This window comes from Chrysochloris asiatica, unplaced genomic scaffold, assembly GCF_000296735.1.
Source record: "Chrysochloris asiatica unplaced genomic scaffold, ChrAsi1.0 scaffold00031, whole genome shotgun sequence".
Lineage (NCBI taxonomy): Eukaryota > Metazoa > Chordata > Mammalia > Afrosoricida > Chrysochloridae > Chrysochloris > Chrysochloris asiatica.
The window spans coordinates 5,200,008-5,213,143 of NW_006408549.1; the positions used below are offsets into that span (position 1 = coordinate 5,200,008).

At 41.9% G+C, this 13,136-nt stretch overlaps 1 protein-coding gene across 1 annotated transcript in view; it reads right to left on the bottom strand.

The window, feature by feature from the left end:
• Positions 1-13,136, bottom strand: part of SDC2 (syndecan 2) — a 144,266-nt gene that overhangs the window by 11,010 nt on the left and 120,120 nt on the right. The window contains exons 2-3 of the mRNA XM_006859199.1: positions 7,783-7,894; positions 604-737 (exon numbers count right to left, since the gene is read on the bottom strand). Of these exons, the coding sequence (XP_006859261.1) occupies positions 604-737; positions 7,783-7,894 (246 nt within the window). The remainder of the gene's footprint in view (positions 1-603; positions 738-7,782; positions 7,895-13,136) is intronic.

A 13,136-nucleotide genomic window follows, 5' to 3' on the forward strand; every position in this document is an offset into this window, starting at 1 on the left:
TGTGAGCTCCTTAAGAAGGGAACAACATGTGAAAAACAGTTGCATATACATTCTAGTGTGGTAAAAATAATGGGTGGGTAAATTAGTCAAAATGATCATAAAGAATGAGTGAGTCATTTACAATAATACAATGAGAAAACCAATTGTCCTTCTACAAATTAACGTTGTTGCTGTTATTAAGTGCCGTCAAGCTGATTTCAATCTGAAGCGACCACATATACGATTTCCAAAGAGCAGTTGATGTGTTTGAGCCGACAACCTTATAGTTCAAACTGACCTTGTGGTTCAATGCCGTATCCTGCAGTACCACACCAGGGCTCCATAAGTTAAAATAGAACCTTCTAAAGAGCACTGTTTTATACAATACAATCTGAAAAATCCTTCACAATAACCTGATGGTGGCAGTGGTTGTGTGTTGTGGAATCAGTTCTCTGTACAGGGTTTCCAAGGCTGCTCCAATCTTTATGGGAGCAGAAAGACTCATCTTTCTTCCAGGAGAAGCTGGTAGATTTGAACTGCTGACCTTGGGGTTAGCAGCCCAACTCTTAACCCATGAGAGGGCTCCATCAACCACTTGATAATGCAATGAAAAACACAACATACCTTTGTCTGAGCAGGTATCTTGTTCTGAATTTTCAGTGTTGTAGTTTCCACTTTGGGAGCAGCACTAGTGAATGGTATCTTTGGAAGTGTTCGAGATGTTGTCATCTCTGGACTCTCAACATCCTCATCAGTTCCTGGAAAAATAAGCAGAGATGAGCCGAGCACAAGAATCACAACGCAGACATCTATGTTATCAGACGATACTGCCTACCATTGATAACAACAGAAGGTACATTCTTTCTAAATACCTGCTCCTCAAGAATTCAGCACAAACTTTTCTTCAGTCTTCATTGTGATGAAAAAGTAACTTCCAAAGGGACATATGTATAGCCTGGGAATTTTTGTGCAGTATTTATTACCTTGAAAACTCTCTGTTTGTCACTCTTTCATTTACATGTTTAATCTCTCCTGCTCAATGAGATTTCTTCCCATCTACCTTGAAGCATGTTTCAATTTTCACATAGCAAAATTACAATCACATTAAAATAAAAATAATAATCAAAAAAGAAAACTCTCTTATAGCTGAGCCCTTAATTCATGTTTATTTCATGTTAAGCCCTCTCTCCACTTTTATAGCCAAACTGATAACAAGGGAGCTATAGATACCCTTGGTCCTTTCTTGCCTCTCTGCCCTTCTTCCAATCACTCTTTCCCCATATTACATCTAAGAACTGGTCTTCTGAAGGTCACCGATGTTCTCCAAGATGCCAAATCCAATGGTATTTTTCAAAACGCACTTGTTCTAAACCAAAACCGGCAACAATGTTACTGCTTACTACCATCCCCTTTGATATGCAACCTTTTTGGGGCTTCTAGGATTTTCTCCTCTCCTCTCCTCTATGGCCATTTGTAAATTTCTTTGCAGGTTCATCCTCCTCTATCTGCACACAACATCAAAAGCTCTTTAAGGTTCAGCCCTAGGTCACTTTGTACTGCACACTTTCTTCCTTTATCCCTCACCTAACCCTGTGGCTTCAATAACTATCTAAATATAGATAACGCCACCCTCTGAAATTCAGATCCATGTACCAATGACCTACTTGACATATTCACTTGAATGTATCAAAGGCACTACATATATCTAACAGACCTGGGTCTTCGCACTATACTCCTTTTCAATGAATGGAATTACGTATTCTTACCTTCCAAAATTTTCTTTCTCACTTGCATATTGGAGTCATCACCAAGTCCTGCTGATTTTACTTTTTCATATCCTCCTTGCAGACACCTGAATCTAAGCCACCATCTCCAGTGCCACTACCCTGAGCCAAGTCACTGTTATACAAACTATTCTAACTGCCTCAGTCATCTGTCCACAAATGGCTATGATTCCAACATCGATGCTTTATTTAAACACCTCAAATGTCCCATTGTTCTTGGGACCAATACAAAATGCCTCAACCTAGCCTTGCAAGATGTACAGCCAGAATGCTTTTTAGAAGCAACAAAGTTGAGACTACATTTCTTGTCCTTTGGACATGTTAGGAAGGACCAGTCCTTTGACAAGGACATTATGTTTGGTAGAGGGTCAGAGGAAGACCTCCAATGAGATGAGATGAACTGACATAGAGGCAGTAGCATTGGGCTCAAATGTAACAACAGTGAGGATGGTGTAGGACTCAACAGTGTTTTGTTCTGTTGTGCATACGGGAACTGACTCAGTGGCGATTAATGCCAACAGCCTTGCGTGTCCGGCTGGCCATGTATTTCCAGTTTCCTTGAGCCCCATTTTCCCTGTTGTCCCCTGATACCTCTGCCAGAAATCCTAACCTAGTTAATCCTTAACTGGCTTCCAGATCACAGCATAGAGGTCCTGTACTGGGGAAGACCTCCTCTGGTACTGATATATTAAGACTGATATATTAGGTCAGAGTCCTTTTTAAAAATTTTTTTAACACTTTCTTTTCCTAACAGCATTTATCACAAGTTTGAAATTATATGCCCATTTGCATAACAGCAGTCTTCCCTTAGGATTGCATCTATTTTGTTGTTAAGTGCCTGTGTATGGTTTCAAAGTTGCAGCTAGTAAGCTTGAACTGCCGACCTTGTGGTTAAAACCGACCCTGTGGTCCTGGGCTTTATCCCACAGCGCCACACCAGGATTCCCTCACACATTGTTATTACTGTTGTTAAGTGTTGTCAAGTCATATCCGACTCATAGTGAACCTGTATAAGTTTCCGAGGAGCAGCTGGTGAGCTTGAACCGCCGACCTTAAGTATCAAACTGACTTTGCAGTCCAGCGTCACACCAGGACCGCCCCCTCACACAGTCCCTAGCATGTCAACGGGCTCTGATTTGGTATTTGTTCAGTCACTGACTGACCACCAATTTTCTACCTGAACACTATTGTTTGTCTTTTTTTTTTTTTAATATACCAAAATAACATTTAAAATTTTCTTACTACATTTAAACATAGCATTATTTTAGAGATATCATTTGTCAAATGTGTTAACAACTTACACTTAAATTCTTTAAGTTAAACTTACCTCCAAGCCCTTTGATTACCCTGGAGGAATTATATGCAAATTTCTCAACCAAAAGCAAGTAGGTATTTCTCACAGAATCATACTAATATAATAAGATGTTTAGAAAATTAAAAGGAGACAGTACAATGGCTTTAATACTTTGGTTCATTTTTAGTATGCCAACTGTCTCCTTTAACTTCAGAATACATACACCTGCTACATAGAAAATAAATAATAGTGTGTATTGGAATATTCACAAGACTTTGCTTTCAGGACCTCCCCCTGCAAAAAAAGACCACAAAAACAAAAACCCAACAACTTGGTGCTGATTCTAGCATTCATTTGTACTGTGATCTTGAATAAGTAATACTTGAGTCTCAGTTTCTTCAACTGCAAAATGGGAATAACAAGAACTAGCTTTACAGGTTTAAATATGATGTATGTTTACCACCAGCCGCTCCGGGGGAGAAAGATGAGGCTTTCTACTCCCGTAAAGATTTACACCCTCGGAAACCCTGTACAGGGTCGCTATGGGTCGGAACCGACTCGACGGCACTTAACAACAACAACAACAACAATGTTTAAAAACATTCTATAAATATGATATACATTTCAATGCATTCTACAGAGTTCTGTAAATATCAGTCATTAATAATGACAGCTCCAGAAATGCGATGCTCTTTTACACTAGCCGGTTTGATGGTGCTACTGGTTAATGCGCTGGACTGCAAGGTCAATATGAACCACAAGGTTGGCAGTTCAAGCTCACCAGTTACTCTTCAGAAACCCTATACAGGGTCACTATGAGTCAGAACCAACTTGATGGCACTTAACAACAACTTCATTTTCAATTAAAATCATACGTATTTATTTTTAAATTTTATATATGTTAATTTGTCTGATCTCTCCCTAAAATGAATTTTCTTTCAAATAATAAAATTTCAAGGACACATAAAAGATGCCAATTAAAAAACCCCTGGTTTGTAATAGTTACAGATAGGAGTCATCAAGCAAGGGCTGTGGGAGTCTTGAGCACAAACAAGTCTGTACAGTAGAAAATCCTCTCACGCGCTAGCACTTAAGTTAGAGACAGATGAGTAAACTACCTTCTCCCTCCCCAATGGGACTCTTCCTACTGACTGTTTCCACTATGTTTATGAAACAGCTTAATCCATTTGTCTAAACCAGAAACCTGGGAGGCCCATGACTGCCCCTTCCTTGTCCCTAACTTCTGGCTCACACTGTCTCTGAGTCTGTAGTATACTGCACCTCAGAGCCTGCTTTGACCTAGAAAACTGCTGTTTATGCCACCTTCTCCAGCTTCAATACCGTCCTCCCATCTCTGAGGCCTTTCCTGATCTCTCCATCACAGTTTCTTCCTACGTTCCCACGACTCACTGAACCTCTTCTTTGTGAAAGTAACATTTTCTTCTACTTATAAAAGGGAAAACATGTTAAAAATATATATATATATTTATGCACTCATATGTGGAATTTGGAGATGACTAAATAAATTACCCCACAACCAGAGAAAACATCGCCATATTTTTGCCTTCACAAATCTTAGTTACAGCTACTACCTTAACATATCTGAGCAGTACAATGGCTTTTCCAGTCAAAAACAAAACTCTTACTTCTTCGCAGCGATGATCAACTCAAGACTAGAGCTGAGAGCAAGCAGTGTGGGTCCATGTTTAAGCCCCAGTTCCAACTATCTAATTTAGTGAATGAAGATTTACTCCATCCCTCATTCTGCTGTATAAGGAGGGAAGGCAGGGAAGCAGGGCTAGACACCTATTGGCAGAAACCAGCAAGATGACTTGGACAACCTCTACAGATACCCTCCATCTCTAAGATCCACGAAATGGGGACAGAAAAGTGTCCATATTTATGGTTTCCTGGGACGTTTTGATAATGACACAATTACAAAGCAATTTTGAGGTGCTAGAAAAAAAAAGAAGTGCCGTGAGTGAAACATATTAATAGAGTTGTGGGCTATGGAGAACAACTCTTTTCACACTCCTTCTGTGTGCGCGATATATATCACTCTCCCGAGAATAACTAGGGCTATTTTTACATAAGGAATTCATTGTAAGCTCATTGTTACTAGGTCAACCACCAACTCTCTCTCGTCTTCCTCAAACCTGGTATTTCCCAACTCAAAAAACTCATTCTTATATTGCTAGATAGCTACAAAAGGCACAATTGACTTTAATTTGTTTTGGGTCATTCTGAAGCTCAGGCCAACGCGATCATCAGACATCAACCATGATTCTATTTTCACCATAACTTTCTACAACTGTTGAATCTACAATGAAAACTCTAACTAAGAAAGTTCTTGAAGAAGATTTTACTAGCATCCTGTTTAAAGAGCCCTGGAAGCATAGTGGTTTAGGCATTGGGCTGCTAAAACCAAGGTCTGCAGTTCAAATCCACTAGTTGCTCCACGGGAGAGAGACGGGGCTTTCTGCTCCCGTAAAGATTTATAGCCTTGGAAACAAAACACAGAAACAATAGGAGTTGGAAGCGACTCAACACGATGTAGTAGCAGCAGCAGCAGCATCATGTTGACTTGAATCTCTGATTTGACCACTAATTAAATATATGCATAAATTGTTCTCACTCTTCAGTTTGTCAGAGCCATTCCTGGTACAGAAGAAACATTTACCAGATATCAAAGATTACAAAAATGGCTACACTCCTTTACTCCTCATTGTATACACTTACTGATGAAGATCAAAGGCTACAGCCTTCGATATGGGTTGCACTTCACTGCAAAGGAAACAAAAATCCTCACAACTGGACCAAAATAACATCATAATAAAATGGAGAAAAGATAGAAGTCAAAGACTTCAATTGCTTGGATCCACAACCAGCACTTATGGAAGCAGTAATTAAGAAATCATATGGAGTACTGCATTAGGCAAATCTGCTGCACAAGATCTCTTTAAAGTGTTCAAGAGCAAAGATGTCAGTTTGAGGACTAAGGTGCTCCTAGCCCAATTTCAGTTGCCTCATATGCATGTGAAAGTTGGACACTGAATTAGACTGACAGTAGAAAAATCGATGCATTTGAATTACGGTGTTGGAGAAGGATACTAAAAGAAGTACATGGCCTATCAGAACCCAAAACAAATTTGTGTTGGAAGAAACGCAGCCAGAATTCTCCTTAGCAGTCAGGAGGGTGAAACTTTGTCTCTTGTACATTGGACATGTTATCAGCAGGGAGCAGCCCCTGGAGAAGGTAAAGTGGAGGGTCAGCATAAAAGAGGAAGACCCCAAGGAGATGGACTGACACTGGCAACAACAACGGGCTTAAGCGTAACAATTGTGAGGATGGTGCGCAACTGGATATTGTTTCGTTCTGTTGTGCCTAAGGTCACTCTGAGTTGGAACTGACTAGATGGCACCTCTGGTAGCACAGTGGTTACGAGTTGGGCTGCCAACCTCAAGGTCAGCCATTCGAAACTACCAGTGGCTCCGCAGGAGAAAGATGGGACTTACTGCTCCCGTAAAGATTTCCAGCCTTACCAACCAACAACAACAAGATGGCACCTAACAATAATGATACACATCTTCTGTAACTTGATTTTGTAGCTCCTTCAGTGATGAAGTCTAGGCTGGTCTTTTGACTTGTGTTGGCCAACAGAATTCAACAGAGATAATGATGGCCCACATATCAAGAGGCTTTGCCTGCTTCTACTTGTGCTCCTGGTATCTCAGTCTATTCCTCTTGAACAAGTATGTTAGATTGTATGTACAGACCACAGCCAAGTTATCCCAGCTGCCCCAGAGGTATGACAGTGCAGGCACGATTGGCAAAGTTGCACACCTAACCTGTAGCGGATCCCTGAGGGGGAGCCCATTAAGCCCAGTTTAAATTGCCAACGTGCAAAATGAGTTAAATAAATGGTTGTTGTTTTAAGCTGCTAAACTTTGGGGTGTTTTTTTTTAGGCAGCATTACTGTAGTTAATAGATAGTTGAAACACTAGAGGAGTTGGGGACATCACCATGTAATCTTTTTACTTGCCTGTTACATCTTCCCTCCTACTTTTGAACAATACTTCAGTAATTAGAAAGGACAACTCATCTTATTCTTAGGTATAATCTTAAACAACGGACAAAGTATTTTTATGAAACTAGAGTTTGAGGGATTTAATTGTGGCTTCCATAACATGTAGTAATAGGCTTAACAATAAAATGCAATGCTGAAGTTCAAGATCAGTGACTATGTACCAAGCACCAAACTCTAAGAGCTTTGGATGTATCAATTCCTTTAATCCTCACAACAACCATTTGTGGTACGAGTTATTACTACCCTCCACTTCACAAATGAAGTCCTGGTGTGGTGCTGGTGCCAGATAAACACTCACCCACAAGTCTGTTTGAACTGCAAGGTTGGCAGTTCAAACTCACCAGTCATTCCTTGGAAACCCTATAAAGAGTCTCTATGAGTCGGAACCCACTCAAAGGCACGTACAACAACAAAAATTTCACAAATGAGAAAACCAAAGCTCAGTAAAGTTATCAATTCCCCACAATCTCACAGCTGTTAAGTGGTAGAGTTGGAATTTATACCAAATTCTGATCTGAGTCCAAAAGCCATGCTATTAATCACTGGGCATCCTGCCTGGGTCCTTGCAGCAGATTACAGTAAACGTGTGCGTGGATACAGAGAATGGGGGTGAGGGCTGAGAAGGAGAGAGCCTTACCCGAGCCAGAGGCAGAAGCATAGTCATCGTCGTCAATGGGGTACACTCCTGAAGCTTCTTCAATGGAGCTGTTGTCAAGGTACATGTCTTTATCAGATGTCAGCTCTGCTCTCTGGGGAAAGAAAGAGAAGACGTCCATGAGGATAAGAGATTAAGGAACATGTTTATACCATGGTGACTAACCTTCTTTGTCTTCTAGTCCTCTGAGTCTACGTTTCTGGCCCTACCCTTCTTCATGACAGCCTGACAATTTGAATTATATCAAGGGCTGACCACAGTCTAGTGCCCCAGGGGTCCTATATTCTACAATGTGTCTAACCCAGGAGACACTTGGAGATGGAGAGCCTGTCACTGGCTTTTTCTGATACCTTCCCTCCAATAGTAGTTCTAAGCCATTTCAAGCATTCTCTCTATCACAAAGTCGGGGTGACATTCCCTTACTGGAAATGCTACAAAACATTCAAATCACCTAAAAATTCCTTAAGAATGCAGGTTTCCCCATTATCCAACATACCAACGACACCGTTTATAAGCTGAAATGGTGTAAAGCAAAGAAGCAGTAGCCATTAATTTATATGGGAACAACTTTTGAGTGTTCCTAGACCCAAAAAATAATCTTCCAAATAATACACAGATTGGCAGGTCAAACCCACCAGTAGCTCCTGGGAAACCCTATATAGAGTTGCTACAAGTGACGCGACTAGAAGGCACTTAACAACAACAACAAAGTAACACATTAAAATAGAATGTTAGTGGAAGGAGCTTGGCAACGCCACTCTTGTTGCTCGGGGTGATGCTACCTCTTTAACAGCTCTCGTTGCAAAACACATGCAGAACGTTAGCTTCACTAGTTTCGTCTGCTATTGTAAAAGCAAAAGTCCTTTTTGGATTTCTTTTGGTTAGTGAAACACGTACCAATGTAGGTTTTTTGTAAATGTAAAGTGCACATTAGAAAGGTGGGGGAGAATTTAATACACAGAGGTATTATGGTGCTTAAGTAGTCTCTGGTGGCAGGAACAGTTAAGCCTTCGATTATAACTGAAAGGTTGGTGGTTCAAACCCACTCAAGCGTTTCCTTGGGCAATATGCATCTGAAAGATCACAGGCCTGAGAAGCTTATGAAGTCGTACCCTGAAACACATGGGGACATCATGAATCACTTGGCTTCCATCAGCATCTGGTTTACTTTTTATGTTTTATGGTGCTTAGGCTAAACAGGCAACCAGGAATCCATCAAGGCCCACCAAATGCTTTGCAGGCCTGGCCATGCTCAGAGCTTTATCACTACAGACAAGCTCCCTGCCCCCACCCAGTCGTCTGGATATTCCAGAACTTTCTGCCACAGATGGCATCCTGTTGGGAGCAATATGCGTGTGTTGCTCATTGGACAAGGGCAAAAGCCCACTATGAGCCTGCCTCTGGGGCTCCCTGACTTTGCAGAGCCTTAATGGCAAACCCAGAAAAACCCACATGAGCACATTCTTATTGCATTACTGGCACTTGGTAATAGCAAATCACACGCTTAATATAGAGAGGAGGGATCATTCACTAAGTATACCAGTTCCACAGCTTCTTAGCTATTCTCAGTGTAAGAGTTTTAGTATTAAAATTCAACCTAATCCTGCCAAAAGAGTAACTTGCATGAATTATAGGCAGAGCACAGGTATAATATCTTTTAAAATGGTTTTAGGAAATTGAGATTTTACCACTAGGATCATATGAAACCCAGAACAAACAAAGCAGGCCTCTAGCTTCTAAATAACAACTGTTTAGAAATGGTCAGCACTCAGTATTATTGTCCTATTTTTAAAAATCAAGTTGAACGTTTGTTTCTAACAGCCATTATTTTTAAAAGTCTCTTTTAGTATATTGGCTTTCATTCGATTTCCTTTTAAAATAAAACTTTCTTTTCCAGCAGTAACTCTGAGTGGGACCTTCCGGGGAAGAAGACGGGTCCAGACCTCAATAACAGTACCACTTTATTCTCTCACATTTCAGTGGCTGGCCAGAGAGGCTCAAGCATTTTAACCTGATCCCATATTCCCCACCAGGTTTCAGTGCCAACTGACAGAAAAGCATGGGAGCCCATATTGTGTGAGCTACCGCACTGGCAGATTATGAGAACTGAGACCTGAGGGATTGGTTTTCCAATGGCCTGGCTCTCAGGCATCAAGTAACAACCCTGAGCCAAGAGCGTGCTGGAATTCTCTGCCAGGACAGTCTGAGCTTAACTCTGCAATCTGAGGCAGTCCTCATGACACCCATTACCAAGGCTCTTGCCATTCCAGGCCACAATTCCCAAAGCTTGTGAACCACATCGGGGACCCTGCTTTTCCAGACCTCTACAACCAACCTCTTTTCAGTTACTGCTGAGTCAACTCCGATGCCAAGTGTTGTATAGCAGAACATGCTCCACAGGGTTTTCAATGGTTATGACCTTTCAGAAACAGATCTCCTGTCTTCTGAGGCACTTCTGGGAGGACTCAAACTGCCAACCTTGCTGTTACCAGTTGAGTGCTTGGCCCTTGGTACCATTCAGGGTTCTTTACAATCAACCCAACTGACTCCAATTAGACTCAGCTCCTTTGAGGGGCAAGACTGGGCCTGAGTCATCTTTCATCTTCCCCACTGCCCTTGTAACAGTGCCAGGAATGTGGTAGGTGCTCAGTAAATGTTGCTTGGGCTGAACAACATCAGCAAGCTGAGCTCTTTGTCCCCCACCTTAAAAGCCACTCTTGGTCCTGCTGCAGTCAACTGTGCTATCAACTTTATCAGGAGGACCCTCTTGCTTCCCCCTCTCTGATCCCATTTACTACTAACAGGGTCGACTCCAGTGATTCCTGTTGTTGCAAAGTGTGGTCAAGTCGGTTCCAATTCATAGCGACCAGGAACAGGGTTTTCAAGGAGTGGCTGGTGATGCTTCTAAGTTCCCTGTTTTGGATTTTGTAGCAAATGAACAGTTCAGACATGAATCCTCACTGCTGTTTTTCGTTCCTTCATGGGTACCTGTCTTGTCCTGCAGCAGAGAACAACTGGTTGAAGGCAGGTCATCAATGTACTCCCTTGCCTTGCTCCAAGTGCTTACTTAGCATGCTGAAGGGACTCAACAAATATTTGTCAACTGAGATTACTCAGACAAACTGACCTTGGTCTCTGCTTTCAGAGTTAACACATGTACTAAGACCACCAGGATCCCTACACATTTCTGTATTTTAAGCCCAGAGATCATCTGCGCCAAAGCTCTTATACCAGGTGCTTTATATCAGCTTAAGTTACCTAGGTTCTTAAAGGCAATTAAAAGAACTTTTTTTTTTACCTACTCCTCTCCCCTTTTCTTAACATGGAATGACTTTCATTTTCCTCTTGGCACTGTCAAAGCAATTTGATGAGGCAAGGGTAACACTAAGATATTTAATCCCTATGTGTAAATTGAATTTCTATTCATTAGATGACCCAGTTGTCCAGACTGACATAACTCTTATACTAACAATGCAGATGGGCCAAAAATGTCTCGCAAAGAATTCTGGCCACCTCACAGTTCACTGGCATTGGGCAGACTGACAAACGACTGATGCCCCAGGATAGCTGGCTCTTAAAGACGAGGCTGTCAGGCCTATGCAACTATGAGATTCTGGCTGGAAGTCAGGTTGTGTCTGAAGAAGCCGGCATGCCCTCAGTTACCGGGGATCTGCAGGACTCCATGGTACTTCTGAGAGGAGCCCTGGTGGCAGTGTAGGTTAGGGGTTGGGCCGCAAGGTCAGCAGTTCAAACCCACCAGCAGGTCCATGGGAGAACGATGAGACTGCCTACTCCTATGAAAATTTAGTCTCAGAAACCCTATGTAGTGTTGCTATCAGGTATGGAGCTATAGGATAAGCACTTGATTGTTCATCAGAAGATTGGCAGTTCAAACCCACCAGCTGCTTCTTGGAAACCCTATAGAGTCGCTATGAGTAGGAACCGACTCGACAGTACTTAACATCAACAATGACACAATGATATTCGATGTGGGGATTAAGGTAGTTCTGGGGCTGGTAGGATGTTTTCATGTGCTTGAGAACAGCTAAAAGTAGGTTTCTCTGTCATCCAATGGGGCACAAGTTGCTTGTCATCAAACTGAAAGTTATTTCCCACTCTGATTTCAGGGGTACCAAGTACATTGAACTCATTTGTGGGTTTGCCATACTATTCTGGCTCATGTGTTACTATGATGCTGGAAGTTATACCACTGGTATTTCAAATACCAGTAGGGTCACCCATGGTGGACAGGTTGCAATGACTAAGATAGACTAGGAAGAAAGACCTGGAGATCTACTTCCAAAAACTGTTGTTATTGGAAGTGCTGTCAATTCGATCCCAACTCTTAGTGTCCCTGTGTAGGGTTACCAAAGAGTGGCTGGTGAGTTTGAACCATCGACCTTGTGGCTGAAATGGTCCTTGCAGTCCAGTACTTTATCCCACAGCGTCACAGTGAAAACCCTATAGCTATAACAGAAAACGGTCTGATAACCACAAGGTCAGAAAGCACAACGGACTCAAACGTATCTGTGATCATGAGGCAGGTGGGAGACTACACAGTTTTTTGTTCTGTTTTGCAATGGAGTCACCAGGAGCTGGAGCCGACACCACAGCTACTAACACCAACACATACAGTGGGGGAATTACCAAGTTCTCTCTCAGACTCCAATTTAACAAGCAATTTTGCTCTACAGCAGATAGCACTCAAAGAATACCTCTACTCTAGTGTCTCTCCCTTAAGGAAAAACAAAAACACAAAAAAACAGACCAAAAACTTTCCAAATATGACAAATTCCTTTTCTGAAGACTCCACTCTCGGTATGGAAAGGATTTCTGCAAATTAACATGCTTGGAGAGGGCAATGAATTCTGTACCAGCATTCCTAGGGGACATGTACATCTCTTGAGATTGTGAACAGGGGAAACTCAAGACTACCGAGTTTATCATCTAGCCAAATGCCATCTAGCCAAATCTGCCTCATGGAGCAGAAAAGCCCTGGCCATCCTTAGAGCCCTCTCACTTGTTCATGGAACAGAGCCAATGGAAGGAGGGAACTGGGAGGGAATGTGCAGAGGCATGGACCAAAGTCCCAAAGTGCAGCCTGGCTGTAGGATTTCATAATTTGGCTGTTTAATTTGGGATGACATTTCTGTGAGGCCAGTACTGTTGGTTAACAGGGTTCAGAGTACAAAGTGGAAGGAAAACAAAGCTGGTATTTCAGATCCTAACCCCACCACTCTGGCTGATGCAAAATGTGAAGCTAGGAAAGCAAAGGAAGTTGCGGAAAGCAACGGTGTATAATGAAGAGGAAAATCTACTGAAGAAAGATGGAGGTT